Source organism: Scyliorhinus canicula, chromosome 28, assembly GCF_902713615.1.
Source record: "Scyliorhinus canicula chromosome 28, sScyCan1.1, whole genome shotgun sequence".
In the NCBI taxonomy this organism is placed as follows: Eukaryota; Metazoa; Chordata; class Chondrichthyes; order Carcharhiniformes; family Scyliorhinidae; genus Scyliorhinus; species Scyliorhinus canicula.
In genome coordinates this window covers 319,160-344,172 of record NC_052173.1, presented here as the reverse complement: position 1 = coordinate 344,172, position 25,013 = coordinate 319,160, and the positions used below count along the sequence as shown (strand labels likewise).

At 48.4% G+C, this 25,013-nt stretch overlaps 1 protein-coding gene across 1 annotated transcript in view; it reads left to right on the top strand.

Moving 5' to 3' along the window:
- Positions 1 to 25,013, top strand: part of LOC119958190 (tensin-2-like) — a 381,277-nt gene that overhangs the window by 127,125 nt on the left and 229,139 nt on the right. The window contains exons 2-3 of the mRNA XM_038786559.1: positions 421 to 535; positions 12,728 to 12,765. Coding sequence (XP_038642487.1) covers positions 421 to 535; positions 12,728 to 12,765 — 153 coding nt within the window. The remainder of the gene's footprint in view (positions 1 to 420; positions 536 to 12,727; positions 12,766 to 25,013) is intronic.

Below are 25,013 nucleotides of genomic sequence, written 5' to 3'. Positions count from 1 at the left end.
ATCCCTCTGGGGTAGCAAATTCCTAAGAAATTGCTCCTCATCTCAGTTCAAAATGCTGACCTCTTATTCTGAGATTATAACTCCGTGTTCTAGGCTCTCCAGACAGGGGGATACGCTCTGTGCTCTTGCTTGCTCAGCTGATTTGAATCCCTGGTGTTTGATGTCCTGATGGTGCAAAGCTCCTTCAAACGTGATTCCTTCAAAATGATGGCACGTCATCTTTAAATTAAACCAGAATAAATAACCAAAACTCTGAAAGATGCGTGCCCATTTTGAAGCAGCACTGAGTTGTGTACTGGAGATTCTGCGTAGTCAAGTGTTGTTCACTGCTGACCTTCAACCTCGTGTCAATAAAGCTCATCGATGTCAATGATTGACGGTGAAGCTGGTTCTAACGCACATATCTTTTGTGTCTTACAGCCTGGTAAGGTCGATCCCCCGAGTACTCACAGCTTTAAGGAGAAAACATTTAAGAAGAAAAGGAACTGTGCAGTATGCAAGCAGCCAATCACGTCACCAGGAATCTTATGTCGTGGTAAGTAAGGTCCTGTAGATGGAGAATTCCTGTTCAACCTGAACAAAACCGTTCATGTTCAAAACAGTTTTCTGATGGGGAAAATCAAAAGCAGACTCTTAGCTCTCTGGCATCTGCCATCTTTGAGATGAGACATAAATTGAGGCCCCAGCTGCCCCCTCAGGCAGATGTAAAAGATTCCATGCCATTATTTTGAAGAAGAGCAGGCACGTTTTCTTGGTGTCCTGGCCAATATTTATCCCAATGTCACTGACATGTTGTTTGTGGGGCTTTGTTTTCTACATTACAGCAGTGACCGCAGTTCAAAAATATAATTGGCTGTAAAGCACTTTGAGACAGCCAGAGATTGTGAATGCACATTTGCTCTCCTGTTCTCACTCTCACTCTCATTCTCTCTCATTCATGGTCTTTCATTCTCTGACTTTATTCCTCTTCCTCTCTCTTTGCTCCTCTCTTCCTCTCTCTCTTCACCCCTCACTCTCTCTACCTCTCTCTCTCTCTACTCCCCCTCTCTCTCTTTCTCCCTCTCTCTTTCGCTCTCTGTCTGTTAAGAGTATGAGCTCCTCTTCTATAATTGTCTTTCTGCCCAGGCCAGACAGCAACAGCAATGGACAAAATGTGTAGGTCACAGTCCCACAGGGCAGGGAAGTATTGGGGTTGAGACTAGGACTCATTCACTTGCACTTGTACAGCACCTCTGATATCGCAATCACTTCTCAGAAACGGTATCAAACACAAGTTGTCACTGTTCCAACTAAGGAGATGGGTTTGAAGGGCTGTCTTCAAGGAGGATAGAGAGGCGCAGAGGTTTAGAGAGGTTATTGCAGAGCTCAGGGACGCGGCTGAAAGAACAGCCATCAATGGTGGAGCAATTAAAACCAGGGGATGCAGGAGAAGAGGCCAGAATTGGAGCATTCATGTATCTCGGGGGGAATGTGGGGCTGGAGGAGATTAGAGATAGGAAGGGGTTAGGTCATGGAGGAATTTGAACATGAGGATGCAAAGTTTTTGAAAGGCACAGCTTACTGTTACTCATGTGCACTCTGCCACCATCAAATCCAGAAATTGTTGTATTTGGCTAACATTCAGTAGGGTAGAATTTTCACTCGTATATCAAATACACTCATTGTTTGACAATGGTTTACGGAATTGCAAAGTCAAATACAGGGAGGTCCTGGGCCTTTGGCTTATGCACTTGCTCCATATGCCATTTGAACAATATAATGATAGAGTAATCCAGCTGGAGGAGGCCATTCAGCCCATCGTGCCTGTGCTGGCTATTTGACAGATCTAGCCAACTCATCCGCAGCAGGAGCTGTATCACAGAGAGAGAGAAGAGAGTGGCAGAGAAGAGAGTGGCACCAGCAGGAGCCTGTATCACAGAGTGGCAGAGAAGAGAGTGGCAGAGAAGAGAGTGGCACCAGGAGGCGCCTGTATCACAGAGAGTGGCAGAGAAGAGAGTGGCACCAGCAGGAGCCTGTATCACAGAGTGGCAGAGAAGAGAGTGGCAGAGAAGAGAGTGGCACCAGGAGGCGCCTGTATCACAGAGAGTGGCAGAGAAGAGAGTGGCACCAGCAGGAGCCTGTATCACAGAGTGGCAGAGAAGAGAGTGGCAGAGAAGAGAGTGGCACCAGGAGGCGCCTGTATCACAGAGAGTGGCAGAGAAGAGAGTGGCAGAGAAGAGAGTGGCACCAGGAGGCGCCTGTATCACAGAGAGTGGCAGAGAAGAGAGTGGCACCAGCAGGAGCCTGTATCACAGAGTGGCAGAGAAGAGAGTGGCACCAGCAGGCGCCTGTATCACAGAGAGTGGCAGAGAAGAGAGTGGCAGAGAAGAGAGTGGCACCAGGAGGCGCCTGTATCACAGAGAGTGGCAGAGAAGAGAGTGGCACCAGCAGGAGCCTGTATCACAGAGTGGCAGAGAAGAGAGTGGCACCAGCAGGAGCCTGTATCACAGAGTGGCAGAGAAGAGAGTGGCAGAGAAGAGAGTGGCACCAGCAGGAGCCTGTATCACAGAGAGTGGCAGCGAAAAGAGTGCCAGAGAAGAGAGTGGCAGAGACGAGAGTGGCACCAGCAGGAGCCTGTACCACAGAGAGTGGCAGAGAAGAGAGTGGCAGAGAAGAGAGTGGCAGAGAAGAGAGTGGCAGAGAAGAGAGTGGCAGAGAAGAGAGTGGCAGAAAAGAGAGTGGCAGAGAGTGGCACCAGCAGGAGCCTGTATTACAGAGAGAGAGAAGAGAGTGGCAGAGAAGAGAGAGACACCAGCAGGAGCCCGTGTCACTGGGACGGAGACACCAGCAGGAGCCCGTGTCACTGGGACGGAGACACCAGCAGGAGCCCATGTCACTGGGACGGAGACACCAGCAGGAGCCCGCGTCACTGGGACGGAGACACCAGCAGGAGCCCGTGTCACTGGGACGGAGACACCAGCAGGAGCCCGCGTCACTGGGACGGAGACACCAGCAGGAGCCCGTGTCACTGGGACGGAGACACCAGCAGGAGCCCGTGTCACTGGGACGGAGACACCAGCAGAATATCACATTGAGAACTGATGTGAAAGTTACTGAGGTAGATAGAAAATGGGTGACCAATAGACAGAGCAAGAGTAGGAAGGCAGTGCAGGTGTCCCCTGCCGTCATCTCCCTGCAAAACAGATATACCGCTTTGGATACTGTTGAGGGAGATGGCTCACCAGGGGAAGTCAGCAGCAAGGTTCATGGCACCGTGGCTGGCTCTGCTGCGCAGCAGGGCAGGAAGAAAAATGGTAGGGCTATAGTGATAGGGGACTCAATCATAAGGGGAATAGATAGGCGGTTCTGCGGACGCAATCGATACTCCAGGATGGTATGTTGCCTCCCTGGTGCAAGGGTCAAGGATGTCTCGGAGCGGCTGCAGAGCATTCTGGGGGGGGAGGTTGAACAGCCAGCTGTCGTGGTGCACATAGGCACCAACGATATAGGTAAAAAACGGGACGAGGTCCTACAAGCTGAATTCAGGGAGTTAGGAGTTAAACTAAAAAGTAGGACCTCAAAGGCAGTAATCTCAGGATTGCTACCTGTGCCACGTGCTAGTCAGAGTAGGAATGTCAGGATAGATAGGATGAATGCGTGGTTTGAGAGATGGTGCAAGAGGGAGGGATTCAAATTCCTGGGGCATTGGGACCGGTTCTGGGGGAGGTGGGACCAGTACAAACCGGACGGTCTGCACCTGGGCAGGACCGGAACCGATGTCCTGGGGGGGGGGGGGGGGGGGGGGGGGGTGTTTGCTAGAGCTGTTGGGGAGGGTTTAAACTAATGTGGCAGGGGGATGGGAACAAATGCAGGAAGTCGGAAGGTAGTAAAACAGGGGCAGAAGCAAAAGGAAGGAAGGGGGAAAGTGTAAGGCAAAGAAGCAATAGTCAAAAATCAAAAAGGGTGACAGTACAAGGTACAGTGACTGAGGGGAGCTCAGTGAATAGGCCCAGTAATACTAAAAGGAATAAAACGGGACGTAAAAACATAAATGATAAGCGACGCGGCAGGTTGTTACATGAAGATATGGGTTCAACGACAAAGAAAATTAGGAGAAAAGTTAAGAGGAAATATAACTTAGGAGAGGTTACTGATCGAGGTGTTAACATTCAAAACAGAGGTATAAAAGCCAACATAAGTGTACTTTACCTGAATGCTCGTAGTATTCGGAATAAGGTAAATGAGTTGATGGCGCAAATCATCGTGAATGACTATGATTTAGTGGCCATTACTGAAACATGGTTAAAGGATGGTCACGACTGGGAGTTAAATATCCGAGGGTATCAAACTATTCGGAAGGACAGAGTGGACTGTAAGGGAGGTGGTGTAGCTCTGTTATTTAAGGATGACATCCGGGCAATAGTAAGGGATGACATCGGTGCTATGGAGGATAAGGTTGAATCCATTTGGGTGGAAATCAGGAATAGTAAGGCGAAAAAGTCACTGATAGGAGTAGTCTATAGGCCACTAAATTGTAACGTTATGGTGGGGCAGGCAATAAACAAAGAAATAACTGATGCATGTAGAAATGGTACAGCAGTTATCATGGGGGATTTTAATCTACATGTCGATTGGTTTAACTAGGTCGGTCAAGGCAGCCTTGAGGAGGAGTTTATAGAATGTATCCACGATAGGTTCCTAGAACAGTATGTAATGGAACCTACGAGGGAACAAGTGGTCCTAGATCTGGTCCTGTGTAATGAGACAGGATTGATTAATAATCTCATAGTTAGGGATCCTCTCGGAAGGAGCGATCACAATATGGTATACGAGTGTTTTGTGCTTAAACAAAGGAGATTACAATGGGATGAGAGAAGAACTAGCTAAGGTAGACTGGGAGCAAAGACTTTATGGTGAAACAGTTGAGGAACAGTGGAGAACCTTCCAAGCGATTTTTCACAGTGCTCAGCAAAGGTTTATGCCAACAAAAAGGAAGGACGGTAGAAAGAGGGAAAATCGACTGTGGATATCTAAGGAAATAAGGGAGAGTATCAAATTGAAGGAAAAAGCATACAAAGTGGCAAAGTTTAGTGGGAGACTAGAGGACTGGGAAATCTTTAGGGGGCAACAGAAAGCTACTAAAAAAGCTATAAAGAAGAGTAAGATAGATTATGAGAGTAAACTTGCTCAGAATATAAAAACAGATAGTAAAAGTTTCTACAGATATATAAAACAGAAAAGAGTGGCTAAGGTAAATATTGGTCCTTTAGAGGATGGGAAGGGAGACTTAATAATGGGAGATGAGGAAATGGCTGAGGAACTGAGCAGGCTTTTTGGGTCGGTCTTCACAGTGGAAGACACAAATAACATGCCAGCGACTGATAGAAATGAGGCTATGACAGGTGAGGACCTTGAGAGGATTGTGATCACTAAGGAGGTAGTGATGGGCAAGCTAATGGGGCTAAAGGTAGACAAGTCTACTGGCCCTGATGGAATGCATCCCAGAGTGCTAAAAGAGATGGCTAGGGAAATTGCAAATGCACTAGTGATAATTTACCGAAATTCACTAGACTCTGGGGTGGTCCGGGTGGATTGGAAATGAGCAAACGTGACACCACTGTTTAAAAAAGAAGGTAGTCAGAAAGCGTGTAATTATAGGCCAGTGAGCTTAACGGTAGTAGGGAAGATGCTGGAATCTATCATCAAGGAAGAAATAGCGAGGCATCTGGATGGATATTGTCCCATTGGGCAGACGCAGCATGGGTTCATAAAGGGCAGGTCGTGCCCAACTAATTTAGTGGATTTTTTTGAGGACATTACCAGTGCGGTAGATAACGGGGAGCCAATGGACAGGGTATATCTGGATTTCCAGAAAGCCTTTGACAAGGTGCCACACTAAAGGTTGCTGCATAAGATAAAGATGCATGGCATTAAGGGTAAAGTAGTAGCATGGATAGAGGATTGGTTAATTAATAGAAAGCAAAGAGTGGGGATTAATGGGTGCTTCTCTGGTTGGCAATCAGTAGCTAGTGGTGTCCCTCAGGGATCAGTGTTGGGTCCACAATTGTTCACAATTTACATAGATGATTTGGAGTTGGGGACCAAGGGCAATGTGTCCAAGTTTGCAGACGACACTAAGATCAGTGGTAAAGCAAAATGTGCAGAGGATACTGGAAGTCTGCAGAGGGATTTGGATAAGTTAAGTGAATGGGCTAGGGTCTGGCAGATGGAATACAATGTTGACAAATGTGAGGTTATCTATTTTGGTAGGAATAACAGCAAAAGGGATTATTATTTAAATGGAAAAATATTAAAACATGCTGCAGTGCAGAGAGACCTGGGTGTGCTAGTGCATGAGTCACAGAAAGTTGGTTTACATGTGCAACAGGTGATTAAGAAGGCAAATGGAATTTTGTCCTTCATTGCTAGAGGGATGGAGTTTACGACTAGGGAGGTTATGCTGCAATTGTATAAGGTATTAGTAAGGCCACACCTGGAGTATTGTGTTCAGTTTTGGTCTCCTTACCTGAGAAAGGACGTACTGGCGCTGGAGGGTGTGCAGAGGAGATTCACGAGGTTAATCCCAGAGCTGAAGGGGTTGGACTATGAGGAGAAGTTGAGTAGACTGGGACTGTACTCGTTGGAATTTAGAAGGATGAGGGGAGATCTTATAGAAACATATAACATTATGAAGGGAATAGATAGCTTAGATGCCGGCAGGTTGTTTCCACTGGCGGGTGAAAGCAGAACTAGAGGGCATAGCCTCAAAATAAGGGGAAGTAGATTTAGGACTGAGTTTAGGAGGAACTTCTTCACCCACAGGGTTGTGAATCTATGGAATTCCTTGCCCAGTGAAGCAGTAGAGGCTCCTTCATTAAATGTTTTAAAGATAAAGATAGATAGTTTTTTGAAGAATAAAGGGATTAAGGGTTATGGTGCTCGGGTCGGAAAGTGGAGCTGAGTCCACAAAAGATCAGCCATGATCTCATTGAATGGCGGAGCAGGCTCGAGGGGCCAGATGGCCTACTCCTGCTCCTAGTTCTTATGTTCTTATTCCATAGTTCCAGCAGACCTTTTTCGTTTTGCTGGGCTGCTGAACAATCTAAATGAGTTTTGGAATCCTGTCAAAATGATTCATACGGCACCAGCCACTAAACAGGCTAGTTTTTAAAGAATATTAGGATGTGAATTGGGAAATCCCTGACTGTAATCACGGGAAAATCTCCTGCTTTACAGTAAATGCTTCTCGCTACCACACCCCCACCCACTCAAAACCCGTCCACCCCTCTCAACCTATCATTGTTTAATCCTCAGCATTTCCAGATGATGTTTAAACGGTGTATAAAATTATGCGGAGCTTAGACAGAGTGGTTAGGAAGGACTTAATTTCAGTAGCAGGACAGTCAATAACTAGAGATTTAAAGACATCGGGGGAAAAGTATTATTGAAGAATATTGAGAATATTTTCATCCTGAAGGGTGGTGGGGGTCTGCAACCCACTGGCTGACAGGATGTTAGAGACACAAATCCTCATACATTAAAAATAACTTGCATATGCACTTGAGTGTTGTAACCTGCATGGCAACTGACCCAGAGCTGCAAAGTGGAATTGGACTTGATTTGACAGCATAGATGCAATGGGCTGTGTGGTGTTACGACATCCCGGGAAAGTGCGCGGTCAATTCCACCCCCACATGCCCCGGAGTCACAACGCAAGTGATTTTTAAAAAAAACTTTAAAAAAACAAAATTCAAATTAAGGGGCAATTTAGCGTGGCCAATCCACCTAACCTACACCTCTTTGGGTTGTGGGGGTGAAACCCACGAAGACACGGGGAGAATGTGCAAACTCCACACGGACAGTGACCCGGGGCTGGGATCGAACCTGGGACCTCGGCACCGTGAGGCAGCAGTGCTAACCACTGCACCACCGTGCTGCCCTGCAACACAAGTGAACTAACCAATAATTCTTATAAAAGTACCTAAAGATTTTGGCCCTTGGCTGCCCAATAATTACAGTCACCAGGTTTGTCAGTAGAAACACAATTACTGTGTATAAATAACACAAATAATGATGAAATGTGCAGTAAATGCAACTGAATAACAACATGTTAACCTACTACCCCCTCTTTAACTGTCCCATCCTCTACCCACACATTCAAGACAAACACAAAGGAGGAGGTTTTCTTCACTGCAGGCTGGTTGATCAAAGTCCTTGGCCTGTAACAATCTTCACTGCAGTTTAGATTTTCCTGGAGAGGCCCTCTTGGCTTCACATCAACCCGTGCTTTCAGCTTGTAGTTTGGCTGGAAGCCTTTGCTGTCTCAAGAGAATGACACCCAGTCTTGCTGGAGAGAGAGTCAACCTTTACAGTGGCCTTCTGAAGAACGTTTAGTTGGATCCTTTGGGAGATAATTACTTAGAACCCTCCATCCAAGCTGCAGAATCAAAAGTGAAACCAAACTGGAACCCTCGTGACTTTGAAAATTTTCCAGTGGGATCAGATCCAATCACCACCTGTTACCAGGCAGAACATAGCCTTTTGGGCCCAGTCATTGGCCACCAGCCAAATCAGTCAAACCAAGTCATCACTGACACTGGCCAATCGGCAGTCACCAGTCTAAGTCAACACAGCCTTCTGGACCCTGCTGTTTGAATTAAAGGCACAGGCTGCTATCAGGCTTAAAGTCACAGGTCCATTAAATATCCATGGATCAAAAATGTAACAGCAAAATCAAAGACAGGGGAAGTAAGGAAATAGACATGAACAAACGGGAATTACCCATACAGCAGTAACTTTGCAGATATGACTGGCTGGAAGGTTTGTTTGATAAAGATGGGCTGGATGTAGAAGCTGATGGATGAAAACAAAGAGTTAAATCTATTTGGACCAGACAGTAGGAATGGATATTGTTTTGCCAACTGCTCCAAACCTTGACTGATTGATGGCTAGCGCACATTATTGAACAGGCTGGGGCTCCAGCTTGCAGAAAAGCGAAGACTGAGAGGAGCCCTGTTTGCGCTCTTTCCAGTTGGAACCAGCTTTGATAGGGTGGATGTGGAGAAACTCTATACAATTGAGCCTGTGTCCAGAACAATGGGGTATCAATATCAAAGAGCTGCTACCAGAGATTAGTGAGAATGTGGAACTCACTGCCAGAGCAGTGGCTTAAAGCAGAGGAGTGATATTTTGAAGGGAGTCTTGATGAGGGAGAAGAGAATTGACAGATTTGTGGGCATGCTGGGAAGAGGGAATTAGAGTGAGAGGCAGTTCATGTATCAACACAGGGCAACAGTGGTTAGCACAGCTGCCTCACCTAGGGACCTAGGTTCAATTCCAGCTCTGGGTGACTGTCTGTATGGAGTTTGCATATTCTCCCCGTGTCTGCGTGGGTTTCCTCCGGGTGCTCCAGTTTCCTCCCACAGTCCAAAGATGTGCAGGTTAGGCAGATTGACCATGCTAAATTATCCCTTAGTGTCCAGGGACGTGTAGTTTAGGTTATGGGGATAGGGTGGAGAAGCGGGCTTGGGTGGAGTGCTCTTTCAAAGGGTCGATGCAGACTTGATGGGCCGAATGGTCTCCTTTTACACAATAGGAACTCTACGACTACTATAGGCTAGTTGGGCCGAATGGCCGGTTTCCATATTGAAGGCATCTTCTTGTCTATCTGATCAGATGAAAGGAAGACCCTCAGCTCCTTTTACCTGGAACCCTTGCAACATTTCAAGGGCATTTGGAGTGATTTCATCTCCATCACCAAGGGAGGAAGCTTCGACAGACTTTGAGAACCACAAAGCTGGTCATGCTGTCCGCCTCTCTCGCTCCCTCTCGCTCTCTGTTATTCTGGCTGCAGCGTTTTTGTTTGTGCCTGTAATGTACTAAAATGTCTCAAGGTGCTACACCAGAGCTTAATCCGACAAAGTATGACACTGAGTCACATAGGCAATATTAGGTCAGATGAGTATTGTAAGCAGTTCTGAAATCCACATTATAGGAGGGATGTGATAGCATTGGAAAGGGTGCAGAGGAGATTTACCAACATGTTGCCTGGGCTGGAGAGTTTTAGCCATCAAGAGAGATTGGATAGACTGGGATTGTTTTCCTTGGAACAGAGGAGACTGAGGGGGGACATGATTGAGATGTATAAAATTATGATGGGCATAGATAGAGTAGACAGGAAGAAACTTTTCCCCTTGGTGAGGGATCAATGACCAAGGGGCATAGATTTAAGGTAAGGGGCAGGGGGTTCAGAGGGGATGTGAGGGTAACCTTTCACCCAGAGGGTGGTGGGAGTCTGGAACTCGCTGCCTGAAAGGGTGGCGGAGGCAGACACCCTCATAACATTTAAAAAGTATTTAGATGTGCACTTGCGATGTCAAGGCAAACAAGGCTATGCGGCGAAAGCTGGAAAATGGGATTAGAATAGCTAAGTGGCTGTTTTTGACCCGGCAGACGCGATGGGCCTTTTCTGTGCTGGAGACCTCTATGACCAAAACTAGGTCAGAGATAGGTTTCAAGGAGTGTCTTAAAGGAGGAAAGTTAGCTGGAGAGGCAGAGAGATGTATGGAGGGAATTCCAGAGCCCAGGGTTTAAGCAATTGAAGGTGTGGCCACCAATGATTAAACCAATGAAAATTGGGCATGATCAAGCATGCAGAATTAGAGGAGTGCAGAGATATGAGAGTTCTGGAGCTGGAGGAGATATCTGCCCAGAGGGGCGAGGTCATGGAGGGATTTGAAAACAGGGATGAGAATTTTAAAATCATGACGTTGCTTGACTGGAAGCCAGTGTAGGTCAATGAGCACAGTGGGCGATAGGGGAACAGAACCTGGTGCGAGATTAGACACGGGCAGCAGAGTCTTGGATGACCTAAAGCTTCCTGAGGGTAGAATATGGGAGACCAGCCAGGGGTGTGTTGGAATGAGGTTGCGAACTGTCTGGCTTGGCCTCGGCAGCTTCCAGGGAGAGGGATGGAGTCAGTGGCTCATGTGTGGAGCTTGCGATGGGGACCGAAGACAATGGCTTTAGCCTTCCCTATAAACCCAGCCCCCAACGCAGTACACAGGCCATACGGCTGATGGAGGGCCTGGCACACACACAGTGGAGCAGAATTCTAATTAAGAACACACTGTAAACAAATAATAGGCTTGGCGCAGAAAGAAAGGATGGACTCACTGGTCACGTTTCTAACAATTACCAGCTGAGGTGGAATGTCAGAAATAATCATCAACTCCTACCATGGACGATTTATGATCTACCACAGTGCTAATGACTAATCCAGACTGGAATGGTGCGCACATTCTGCATTACCTTAGTTTTAAAGGCCAACTTGACTTGAATATGTAGCCAATTATTCTTGTTCTCCAGTGTGAAAACAGCCCCCCCTTTTGTATTCCTCTTAAATCACTCCACAAACAACCTTTCCATGGTGTCTGGCTGTGTAACCTTTCGATCAGTAAATTGAGTGAGGCTCCACGCTAATGGAGGCCTGGAACTTTCACCCACATCGACCAGAATATGAGATTGCTCTATTGGCAGGGACAGGCTTATTAAAATATGCAAATTCTAAAAGAACTGGGAGCACCCTTATTTTCTTTTTCTGTGTATTCTTTCATGGGATGCGCATGTTGCTGTCATAGCCAGCATTTGTTGCCCACCCATCCCTTGAACTGAGTGGTTTGCTAGGCCATTTCCGAGTCAACCACATTGCTGTGGGTCTGGAGTCACATGTCGGCCAGATAGGTAAGGATGGCAGATTTCCTTCCACGAAGGGCATTTGTGAACTAGATGGGATTTTACAACAATCACGGTCACCATTACTGTGACTAGCTGTATATGTTCCAGATTTTATTAATTGAATTTAAATTCCACCAGCTGCCGTGGTGGGATTTGAACCCATGTCTCCAGATCATTTCCCTGGGCTCCCAGATTACAAGTCCAGTGACATTAACACTGTGTACTATCTCCTCCTGAACAATGATTTTGAGTCAGGCGTCACACAGAACACAGGCCCCACTAAAAACAGAGCACGGCTCGAGGCCTGAAACAGGCCTGTTCTCTTTTTCTTAAATTGCATTATTGAAACTTTTAGATGTGCTTTGTTGATGCAATTTGCTCTATGTATTGGTTTTGCTGACTAATCCTCCATTAACTACACTTGGCCTCCGTTAGTTGTGACTATAGGCTTCCATTAGCTGTGCTGACCCAGCCTCCAATGATGGCATTGCTATGTGCCACTTTGTGATCTAATAATTCACCCATTGAAGAATGTATATTCGTCATGGAGTATCCCCGACACTTTCCACAATCATTTCATCTTGCAAAGTGCGGGACATAAACTGTACAATATCACTTTTAGCCTAAGAGAGCGCTGGGGTGATGGAAGATGTCTGTATCAACCATTAAAATGGCCCTTCTTTTTGTCGTATTCTGATTAAAAGGACACCAGCGTTGAGATGACACATCTCAATGCAACCACCTCTGGAAATCCACAGATGCGTATCAATTTCTGCTATATGCTATCTGCTACAGTGGTTGAGAAATCGGCTGCATTCCTCTTGTGTTGGTAATGCAGTGCAGGTCTTCACTTCTTAGCCAAGTTGATCATTGCTAACATAGCATGAGGATGTTGAGGGGAAGCTTTGGAAAGCGCCCAGCAGTCTGAGGCGTCTACAATCTTATCAAGAGTTGCAGCCGGTCTTTCTCCAATATTAACCTTGCGTTTGCTTTTCTTTTCTCTCTCCACCAGTCTGCAAGTTAGCAAGTCACAAGAAATGTGAGCCCAAGGTAAGATGCTTCTTGCTTTCAGCTTATTTGGTGTGGTGCACTGGCAAATGAACTGAACTGGCCAACTCACTCAAAACCTGGTTCCGTTGATTGAATTCAGTAAGCTCTCATTGTCCCTTTTAAAAAATATATATATAAACGCCCATAGCTACTTGTGAGCGACAGCTACACAGACATTCTAACTCCTGTTTTCTCCTTAATGATGTTCTTTTAGTTCATTAACTACTCGGCTTATTGCACAGCAGTTGAGTTAATTTCGCAAGTCTGTTTGAGAGGGATCATCTTCATCAAAGAGCTCTTTCATGTGTAAAGATTGATGGTTTGAATTAATCTTGAGTGGTGGGGGGGGGGGGGGGGGGGAGAGAGAGAGAGAGAGAGAGAGAGAGAGAGAGAGAGAGACAGGTGTCTGCAGTTGTGACCCAGTTTGACTTTCTGGACCAACTCTGTCATCGGCTCCTGTGTTCCAGTCGAGCTGTAACGGTGTTTTCCTGTGGTTGCTAAGTTATAGGGGAGCCAGCCACTCAATAAGAGCGGAGGAAAGGGCGGCATGGTGGCGCAGTGGTTAGCACTGCTGCCTCATGACGCCGAGGTCCCAGGTTCAATCCCGGCTCTGGGTCACTGTCCATGTGGAGTTTGCACATTCTCCCCGTGTTTGTGTGGGTTTCGCCCCCACAACCCAAAGATGTGCAGGGTAGGTGGATTGGCCACGCTAAATTGCCCCTTAATTGGAAAAAATGAATTGAGTACTCTAAATTTATTTTAAAAAAGCAGAGGAATGGCACTGACTGCAATTGCTCCATGCGAGAGCCAGCATCGAAATAATGGACCAAGTGGTCGCCTCCTGTGCCATATGTGACTCAATCATATTTGCCGACCAGCTGTCAGGATGCAAGAGATTTTTCTCATGTATGTTTCTCGATGAAAGTCAGACCAGCAGATAATGTAGTATTTGGATTGTCTGCTGTGCCTGGACTTTCTCCGTAATGGCTGTTTTAAGTCCAATTGGAACGCAACCCAGGGCTAAGTTGTCAATGTTCACTACTCCCATAGGTCGGAGGTTGCACGATTGACTGTTCAAAATAAAGCTGCTCCCTCTGAGCCAAGATTTTACGGCTGTTGGAACAAAGGGTCATGGGATGGTCGGCAGGGTCACCAAACAGAGCTGTGTTGACTCTGGACTGTGCGAACTTGGTTGTGCTAATCTGACAGGCCCAGCTACAGTTAACAAGAGCCAGAGGAAGGAAAGAGTCCAATTAGCATTAGCAGCACCAGATACAAAGTGAACTCTCTTTCACAATTAGTCTTAGGCTGGTTAAAGGAATCGCACAATCGTAGAGGTTAAAGCACACACGCAGGCCATTCGGCCCATCGAGCCAGTGCCGACTCTGCAAGAAAAATTTAGTTAGTCCCACTCGGCGTCTTTTTTTTCCCATAGCTCTGCAGGTTTTCTTTCTTCGGGTGCTTATCTAATTCCCTTTTGGAAGCCTCAATTGAATTTGTCTCCACCACACGCTCAGAATGTGCATTCCTGGTCCTAAACACTCTGCGTAAAATAAAACTCCTCGTGTCACCTTCACCTGCCAATCACCTTAGATCGGTGTCCTTGAGCCTGCCCTCAAATGGAACAGTTTCTCCCTATTGACTCTGTCCAGTCATGGGAATTCCAGCATTTTCTGCTTTGGTTTCAGAATTTCAGCATCCACTCTATTTTTATAGCATCACAGAATGTTTACAGCACAGAAGGAGTCCATTCAGCCCATCGCGTCCCCTTTTGTCAGCCATAGACGACATTGTGTTCAATCTTCTGATTAAATACCAAGAACAAATAATCTGCACGGTGATTTAGCAAACCAGAAAAAAACAAAATTAAAAGGTAACCTTTTTAGTTCTGACCTTTCACTATTGAGCTGTCCTACCTTTTATTTTGGAAACAGTGTAAGTGCATCCATTGTTGTTTACGTTCAATGTGCTTGGAGTGTTAGAGAGATGGTGGAAAGATCTGTTTGGTGTTAAAGGTATCCCGTATATTCACTCTCTTCCTTTTTGTCTGTCTGTGCTGGATTACAAGGCATTACGTCTTCTTTTATAACTGCCCTTTTCCGTTAATTGCCTGTCAAACCAACAATGCCAGATCCTCGCTGTGACGTCCTTTTTTTGTTAGCATCATTTCCTCCTGCCTTCTAATCTGGCACAGTTTCTCTCTTGGTTGCTGCTCGTTCATCTGAATCACTGGGCAGGCCTGTTGACACTCGCACCTCATTGCCAAAACCACATTCGACTCTCTTTTACCTGCACTGCTGCAACCACAGGGCTGTCTACTGCACTTAATGGCCTGGACACAATATTGCAAGTCCAGCCGAGGGATATACCAGAGCTGCCTTTTAAATTCCTTCAACCCCTTTCTCACCTGCCTCTTCCTCCCTGCCACCAGGCTGTAGTGTCACAAATGAAAATAAGATGTGCATCTTTCTGATGGATGACAGATTCCGAGCATTTGCTACCTGGCAGGTGATGGGGTGTGCCGTATACAATTCAGAGAAGTATGGCTGGATAGTTTGATGATGAAAGGGGGCTCTGCATGACTGAATGGACACATTGACGCCATCTTCTTTGAATTTACCAGGTACCTCAGATGCTTCCAAAAACCCAGAGAATGTGGAACTCACTGTCACAGGGAGTGGGTGAAGTGAATCCATCCAACATCTCTTCCGTGCTTACAGGCAGATGAGGCAGACCGAGCACATACTCATGTTCATTCTCTTCATGCCCTTCAGATGTGTCTCAATTGGTAGCATTCTTGCTTCTGTGTCACAAGGTCCTGGGCTTGAGTCCCACTTTAGGTCTTGAACATAAAAATTGACAGTTACACTCCAATGCAGTGCTGAGGGAGTGCTACACTGTCAGAGATACCATCTCCCAGATGAGCAAGGACCCATCTGCCCACTTTGGTGGATGTCAAAGATCCCCTGGTACTATTTTGAAGAAGAGCAGGAGAGTTCTCCCTGCTTTTCTAGTCAGTATTCATCCATCACTCAACATCACAAAGAAAAAACACTACCTGGGCCATCTATCACATTGTTGTTCGTGGGATCTTGCTCGGCGTAAAATGGCGGCAGTTTACCTACATTACAACAGTGACCACACTTCAAAGGTACCTCATTGGCTATAAAGTGCTTTCGGGGCAGGATTCTCCGATCCCCCGCCGGGTCGGAAATTGCCCGGGGCCGGCATCAATCCCGCCCCCGCCGTGTCCCGAATTCTCCACCCCCGAGATTTGGCGGGGGTGGGAATCGCGCCTCGCCGGTCGGCGGGCCCCCTGCGGCGGCTGGCGGGCCCCCGCGGCGATTCTCCGGCCCGTGATGGGCCAAAGTCCCGCCGCTGACAGGCCTCTCCCACAGGCATGGATTTAACCACCTACCTGACCAGCGGGATTGGCGGCACGGGCGGGTGCTGGGATCCTGGGAGAGGGGGATGGGGGGCGATCTGACCCCGGGGCGTGCCCCCACGGTGGCCTGGTCCGCGATCGGGGCCCACCGATCGGCCGGCGGGTCTGTGCTGTGGGGGCACTCTTTTTCCTCCACCTTCGCCATGGTCTTCACCATGGCGGAGGTGGAAGAGACCCCCTCCCATGCGCATGCGCCGGTAAGACGTCAGCAGCCGCTGACGCTCCGGTGCATGCGCGGACTTACGCCGGCCGGCAAAGTCCTTTCGGCCCCGGCTGCCGTGGCGCCAAAGGCTGTTCACGCCAGCCAGCGGAGTGGGAACCACTCCGGCGCGGGCCTAGCCCCTCAATGTGAGGGCTTGGCCCCAGTCTCCGCACCTTTGGGGCGGCCCGACGCCGGACTGGTTCACGCCACTCCAACACGCCGGGACCCCCCACCCCGCCGGGTAGGGGAGAATCCCGGCCCAGATGTCTGATGGGAATGAAAGGTAAAGAAATGCTCATTTTTCTTTGAGTTCCAGTTGCTGCTGATGAGCCGGTCTGTAGGTAAAGTTGATAAAGGAATGGCAACACAGCACCCGACCGGCAAACCTGAAGATTTGATCGATACTTTTGCGAGGTTCTAAGCATGGTGAATCATCACTGAGGGTTCTTCAGTGTCACTGACAGGCTGGCAGAATATTTGGTAGATTCTGCTTGTGAAAAACCAACATTTTCAAAATTCTAAAGAACTTGTGTCCTTTTACAGTTCATCTCCAAACAATGACAAATTATTGGAAACTTGAATTGCTCCCTTCTCCAGAATCCCAGTAGACACGCCCCTAGCCAAAAATGACTGGAAATTAAATCAGTCAGCTAATTGCCATTATGTCCCCGTTTAAGGACCTCTGAATATACACTTAGAACACTAGTCAATAAACGGAGATAGGGATGGGGGGTAGGTTTCGGAACTAATTGGCTATATAAATAGAGTTGAGCAACAAGTGAGATTAAGTATCAGCAGATTTGACATAGCTGAATGCCTTGGAGGATTCATTATGAAAGAAAATCGGATACGTCTGTTCCGCAGCACGCTGCTATCCTGAACAGCTGCTTGTACATTTGTACATGTCATCCTCTTGGCTTTCTCCGCCTGAGCGTTTATCCCTTTTACTTTTCCGATGTGATGCTTTTAAGTGTCAGTCATGGCTCAGTGGGCAGCTCGCTTGCTGCTGAATTGCACGTTTCCAGGTTGAGATCCTACGCCAGAGGTGTGAGCACAAAGAACAAGGCTGACAGTGCCCTTGCAGCACGGAGGGAGCGCTGCACTATCGGAGGTGCCGTCTTTCGGATGAAATGTTAAACTGAGGTCCCATCCCACTGCTTGGATCTTTAGCTCCTTTGAGGAGGAGCAGGGATGTAATCCCTGATATTCCGGCCAATACCTATCCCTCAAGCAAGGACCCACAAACTTTGTTGTTTGTGGGAGCTTGCTGTGCATAGATTGGCTGGTCTTGTTTCCTACATTACAACAAATGTGTCATTGGCTGTAAAATGCTTTGAGATGTCCAGTGGTATTGAAAAGCGCTAAATAAATGCAAAGTTTATTTTCCTTTGTCACTCAGGACAGTTGAAGTTCTCGGGACAGTTGGTGCCATCTTTGCAGCAGTCTGGAATCTGGGACTATTTTCTCACTCGAGCACTATCCCTCCTAGGTTATTCAGGACAATCCTGCCCCCATGTGACTTCTACTCAATCGCAGTGAAAACACCAGGAGGTAGTGGAAATCTGGAACACTCTCCCCAGGGAAAAAAATGTTGTTGAGGCAAGGGAAACAGCAAAATATTTCCAAACTGAGATGGATAGATACATGTTCGGTTCAGATACTAAGACAAATGGGGGGAACCAAGGCAGGTAAATGGAATTAAATAAAGTCTTGCATTTCTGTAGCACCTTTTGAACCTCAGGATCTCCCAAAGTGCTTTACAGCCAATGAAGTACTTCGTTGAAGTGAAAGTACCATTGTAATGCAGGAAACACAGCAGCCAATTTGCACAGAGCAAGATCCCACAAACAGCGATGTGATAATGACTCAGATCATTTGGTGTTCGGACCAGATGAGGAGGGGTCGAATGGCTCCCCTCTTTTCCCTCTCCTCGTTTTTAAAAATAATTTTAGAGTACCTAATTCATTTTTCCAATTAAGGGGCAATTTAGCGTGGCACATCTTTGGGTTGTGGGGGCGAAACCCACGCAAACACGGGGAGAATGTGCAAACTCCATATGGACAGTGACCCAGAGCCGGGATCGAACCTGGGACCTCGGCGCCGTGAGGCAGCAGGGCTACCACTGCACCACCGTGATTCCCTCTCCTCGTTTTTTTTGTGTGTAAAGAATCCACTTGCTAATTCATTGAGTACCTAGCTGTTTACGCACTGTAATCATAAAACAAAATTGGATAGGGTTTCTTGAGTTTAACAAAGAAAGAGGTTAGCTTTATTGTACTTGCAAAATAATAAAATACGCTGACCTTTCGCACACATACACACTCGCACACACATCAATACAGATCACAGAGGGGGGAGTGATCGCTTGGCCAAATAGAGTCCATGAAAAGAGTATCCAGTTTGTAGTTTGGTGACTTGGCTGGCTTCAGGCTGAATTTGAGGGTCTCAATGCTTCTGATTTGCAGGTGTAGATGACTGAGTTGCTGGTTGTTTGGGAAATGATAGTGCTGTGTTGGATTCTTTTCAGAAATCCCTGTCCCTGGATGATCACAGTTAGCAAAGAGGGCTCAAATATTACCCGGTGGGTCGGAAACAAAAGTTGGCAGGAGGGTCACTTAGGTTTGCTCCTTAAACTGCTAGTCCTTTGTTCTGCTGAGAAAACACATGCTTAAAACATACAAAGGGTTGGTTTGTCATGTGACCTTCTTTCCCCAACTACCGGAGGGATTTAACAAAGAAAGACATTGTCCATGTATTCCACAGGTGACTTGATTAGCTCATGTCTGAACGCTAACCTCGCCAGGGTCCCATTATCCAAGTGATTAGTCTTAACGGCCCATCTCCAATAGTTGAATACCTCATAGAGGCATTGCCAATGAAACTGGAGGTGGCAACCCTCCATGCTTCCTTGAAGTTTTGCGGACTGATTATACTCCAATGAATTGGAATGTGAAATATATAGTAATGCAAATTGGGGTTAGCAATCTTGGTCTGTGAGTTCAAGTCACTTTAGTCTCTGTGTTTTTAAAAGTTCAATTCAGATTTCCTGCTAGAGGATTAAAAATCATTATTTAATATAAAGCATATGTTCATGATTATTTTTGTGATGTTGATTGAGGGATATATATTGGCGAGGACACCAAGGAGAACTCCCCTGCTCGTCTCGAAATAGTGCCATGGGTTCTGAGAGGGCAGACCGGGTTTAATTGCCTCATCCAAAAGACGGTACCTCCAACAACGCAGCGCTTCCTCAGTACTGCACGAGAGTGTCAATCTCAGTTTCTGTGCTCAAGTTATGGTGTGAGACTTGAACATTGCCAGCTGAGCGAAAGCTGACACTTGTTCACAAATCAGCCATGATCTAATTAAACGGTGGAATGGGTTTGAGGGGCTTAATGGCCTCCAAAGGACAGGAACCCTCTGACTTTCTGTTCCTGAATCCACAGGTGCATTCACCACCCCATCTGCTGTTCTGCCTGAGACTAGCTTTTATTCATCACAGATATCTGCTGCTCTGTATGACCGTGGCATCATATCAGGCAACGTTGTTGCCAACTGTGCCACCACACGTGCTGCCATGATGCCAGTTTGCAGCAGGGCTGTGTTTACTTTTCAAACGTTTGGATAGTTCCGATTTAAGCCTTTTGCATTCTGGACTGGACAATCCAGAAGGAAATAAAAATGCATAGGTTAGTGAGGGCACCTGAGAGTGAACTGATGGCATTGATGGGTAACATTGTATAAACCAGTGCCATCTCCCATTATTCATAATGTAATAAAGCTTTGAATTTTCTGAATGACTTTACTAGCATCTGTTGTCTGAAAAGACAATGGAATCGGACTCAGGAGTAACTTTCCAAAGGGAATGGCATAAATACTTGAAGAAAAACCATGCAGGACTAAGGAGAAAGAGCAAGAGTTGGATTAATAGCCAATGCAGGCGTGATGGACCAAATGGCCTCCTTCTGTAACATTCTGCGATTCTAAATCTTATACAGCCAGGTTTGGATTTATTCCAGGATTACTCGCTAAGCTCAAGCCTAATTTTGAAGCACTGTTCTTAACCATAGCTTCTTGTGGTGAATGTATTAACCTAATTCATGAGCTGTCTGTACTGTCTGTAGAATGCTGTGACCTATGACTTGGAAGTGATGATACGGGCTACTTCCAGGTACTGTACTGGAACCCCGCTGGGCTCCGCCTCTGGCTCCGCCCTCACCGGGCCGTATATAGTCTGGCCACCTGTGGGTGGCACTCATTTGTACAACCGACTCTGGCTAGGCAAGTTCATGGATAATAAAGCCTAATGGTCACTCGTTCTCACGGTCTCACAGTGAATTGACGGTATAACAAGTCCAGCGGGGGTGAAGTGGGGTCATTAAATATTCAGTCTTTCTGGAGACCTCTGGAGGCCTGATCATTCTTTTGGACCTCCTCAGCTCTGGCGATGCGGCGGGCACAGTTGTTGCAGATGGTGACTCCGGGGGCGTTGTGTCTGGTGCTTGAGCCTCAGTCCGGCGTGTCTTGACCAGGGGGTCGGTCTTATGGCTCCTCATATGCCTCCGGAGAAGGACAGGTCCCGGAGTTGCCAGCCAAGATGGAAGCCAGACCCCGGAGATGGACTTCCTAGGGAAGACAAACGGTCATGAGGGGTCTTGTTCGTGGCTGTGCAGAGGAGTGATCTAATGGAGTGGAGCGCATCGGGGAGGATCTCCTGCCAGCGGGGAATCAGGAGACGTCTTGACTGGAGAGCCAGAAGGACGGCCGGCCATACCGTCGCATTCTCCCTCTCCACCTGCCCCTTTCCCTGCAGGTTATAGCTCGTAGTCCTGCTCGAGGCGATGCCTTTGCTGAGCAGGTACTGACGTAGCTCATCGCTCATGAGCGATGTGCCCCGGTCGCTGTGGACGTACGCAGGGAAACCAAACAGCGTGAGGATGCTGTGCAGTGCCTTTATCACAGTGGCTGAGGTCATGTTGGGGCAGGCGACAGCGAAGGGGAAGCGGGAGTACTCATCGACGACAGTTAGAAAGTATATATTACGGTTGGTGGAGGGGAGGGGCCCTTTGAAGCCAATACTGAGGCGCTCAAAGGGCCGGGAGGCCTTTACCAGGCGGGCCTTGTCTGGCTGGTAGAAGTGCGGTTTGCACTCCGCGCAGACCTGGCAGTTCCTGGTGATGGCCTTGACCTCCTCGGTGGAGAAGGGCAGATTGCGGGCCTTAATAAAGTGGATAAGCCGGGTGACCCCCGGGTGATAGAGGTCATTGTGGATAGTCCGAAGTTGGTCACCTTGCGCGCTGGCGCATGTGCCGCGGGACAGGCATCTGCGGGCTCATTGAGCTTCCCAGGACGATACTTGATATCATAATTGTAGGTGGAGAGTTCGATCCTCCACCTCAAGATTTTGTCATTTCTTATTTTGCCCCGTTGTGCGTTGTCAAACATGAAGGCGACCGACCGCTGGTCAGAGACGAGGGTGAACCTCCTACTGGCTAGGTAGTGCCTCCAGTGCCGCACGGCTTCCACCATGGCTTGTGCTTCCTTCTCGACCGAGGAGTGTCAGATTTCGGAAGTGTGGAGGGTTCTAGAGAAGAATGCTACTGGCCTGCCCGCCTGGTTGAGTGTGGTGGCCAGTGCGACGTCTAACGCATCGCTCTCTATCTGAAAGGGGACGGACTCATCCACCGCGTGCATTGCGGCCTTGGCGACGTCGACCTTGATGCAGCTGAAGGCTGAGCGGGCCTCAGCCGTTAGGGGAAAAGTGGTGGTTTTAATAAGTGGGCGGGCTTTGTCCGCATAGTTGGGGACCCACTGGGCGTAGCAGGAGAACAGGCCCAGGCATCGTTTGAGGGCCTTGAGGCTGTGGGGAGGGGGGGTGTTCCGTGACGGGGCGCATACGGTCGGGGTCGGGCCCTGGGGCTGGGTTCTCCACAACGTAGCCAAGGGTGGCCAGTCGTGTAGTGTGGAAAACGCACTTCTGTTTGTTATACGTGAGGTTGAGGGATTGGGCGGCCTGGAGGAACCTCTGGAGGTTGGCGTCATGGTCCTGCTGATCGTGGCCGCAGATGATAACATTGTCCAAGTACGGGTATGTAGCCTGCAAACCGTACTGGTCCACCATCCGGTCCATCGTTCTCTGAAAGATAGAGACCTCGTTAGTGACGCCGAAGGGGACCCTGAGGAAGTGGAAGAGTCGGCCGGCTGCTTCAAAGGCAGTGTAGTGGCGCTCTTCCGGGCGGATTGGGAGCTGGTGGTAGGCTGACTTCAGATCGACCGTTGAGAACAAATCTCCGCTATGCGGGGGAGGGGGTACACATCTAGTTGCGTAAACCGGTTAATGGTCTGGCTGCATTCCACAACCACCCGATTCTTTTCCCCGGTCCGGACGACCACCACTTGCGCTCTCCAGGGGCTGTTGCTGGCCTCGATGATCCCTTCACTCAACAGTCGCTGGAGCTCTGACTCGATAAAAGCTATATCTTGGGAACTGTACCGCCTGCTCCTGGCGGCGATGGGCTTACAGTCGGGAGTGAGGTTTGCAAAGAGCGAAGGGGGGGGAGACCTTGAGGGTCGCTAGGCTGCATACCGTGAGGGGGGGCAAGGGTCCGCCGAACTGTAGGGTCAGGCTTCGGTGACTGCGAAGTCTAATCCGAGCAGTCGGGGGGCGCAGAGGTGAGGGAGGACGTACAGCTTAAAACAAGCGTACTCTGCGCCCTGCATCGCGTGATTAGCGATACAGTACCCCCAGATCTGAACCGAATGGGAACCGGAGGCAAGGGAGATTGTTTGTGATGCGGGGTAGGTATGGAGGGAGCAGCGCCTTACCGTGTCAGGGTGGACGAAGCTCTCCGTGCTCCCAGAGTCGAAAAGACAGGGGGTCTCGTGCCCGTTGACCCGGACGACCATCATTGAGTTTTTCAGGTGCTTTGGCTGCGACTGGTCGAGGGTGACTGCGCCCAGCTGCGGGTAGCCGGCGTGGTCAGCGGTATCGGGGTCACAAAATGGCGGCGCCATGAGTCTCACGTGTCGGGCTGGGTTGAAGCAGTCGACAAAGATGGCGGCCCCCATGAGTCGCACGTGTCGGGCTGGGTCGAAGATGGCGACCAAGATGGCGGCCCCCATGAGTCGCACGTGTTGGGCTGGGTCGAAGATGGCGACCAAGATGGCTGCCCCATCTGTCGCACGTGTCGGTCGGTGCCGGAGCCGATGGCAGAAGATGGCGGCATCCACGAGTCGCACGAGGCTGATGACGCGTCTGAAGGGGGCACTCAGCCACATTGTGGGGTCTGCAGGCCTGTGAGTCCATGGGTCGGGCCTGGTGAGTTTTCGATTTCTGGGCTTTAGGTCGGCCCAGACAGACTCTGGCGAAGTGTCCCTTTTTCCCGCAGTCGCTACACGTTGCTGTGCGGGCTGGGCAACGCTGCCGGGGGTGTTGACCCTGGTCGCAGAAGTAGCACTGCGGTCCCCCGGGCTGGACTGGCAGCCGCGCGGCACAGGTCTGTGATGTAGTCGGGTCCGACGGGGGCCGCGACGATGATGTCCACGAGGGGTTTGCTGGGCCCGCGGGGAACGCACTGAGGCTCTGGTAGGCCGCCTTTAACGGGGTAGCTAGCTTTACCGTGTCCCGCAGGTCAGAGGTCCCATTTTCCAGCAAGCGCTGCCTGATGTAGTTCGATCGGACCCCAGCCACGTAGGTGTCCCGGATCTGTAGGTTCATGTGTTTCTCCGCCGTCACATCCTGATAGTTGCAGTTCCTCGCGAGTAGGGTGAGGGTTTCCAGGTACTGGTCCAGCGATTCCCCAGCACGTTGGCGGCGAGTAGTGAGAAGGTGTCGGGCGTACACCTCGTTTACGGGCTTCACGAAATGCGCCTTGAGGGTTACGACCGCCGCCTCGTACGTGGCAGCTTTCTCGATCATCACGGAGATTCGATGGCTCACCCGAGCATGGAGGAGTCGCAGCTTGAGGGTTTCAGTGAGAGGCTATTGGGGTGTGATCGGATCGCTTAAGACAGATATGAAATAGTATATCCATGGATGATTTGGCCACCATTTTAGAGAGAAAGACAGAGAGAGGTGAAGGAGAGAGAAAGACAGAAAGAGAAGAAGAGAGACAAAGAGAGAAAGACAGAGAGAGCCAGAAAGTAAAGGAAGAGAATTAGAATAGAGTTCTGTATTCATATTTCATTTTCATACTTTGACTTCAGACTTTGACTTTTAAAGTTGTGTTCAGGCTATTGTCTCAGAAGATAATTCCTGTGATTCTTTGAAGAAAATCAAATTGTCTACAAACTACCTTTTAAATGATATTCAAGTTGTAACCAATGAACTCCAAATAAAACAATTCTTATTTGCACCTGACAAGTTTTTAACTTGAATTTCTACTGAGTTTCAGCAATGCTCAAGAACAACCGGTAACCTTGAATTGAAGCTCTACTTCACAATCCTAAGTTCCATCAGAGGCGTTATGGAGGAGTCGAGGTAGGCCTCAAAGGAGCAAAGCCAATGTTCGAAGATCTCCTTGGCTTCTGACGCGTGCGCGCCGAGACCGTGCTTAACTGGCTTTAGAGCGGCTTCCGTGGTGCTGTCGATGGATAATAAAT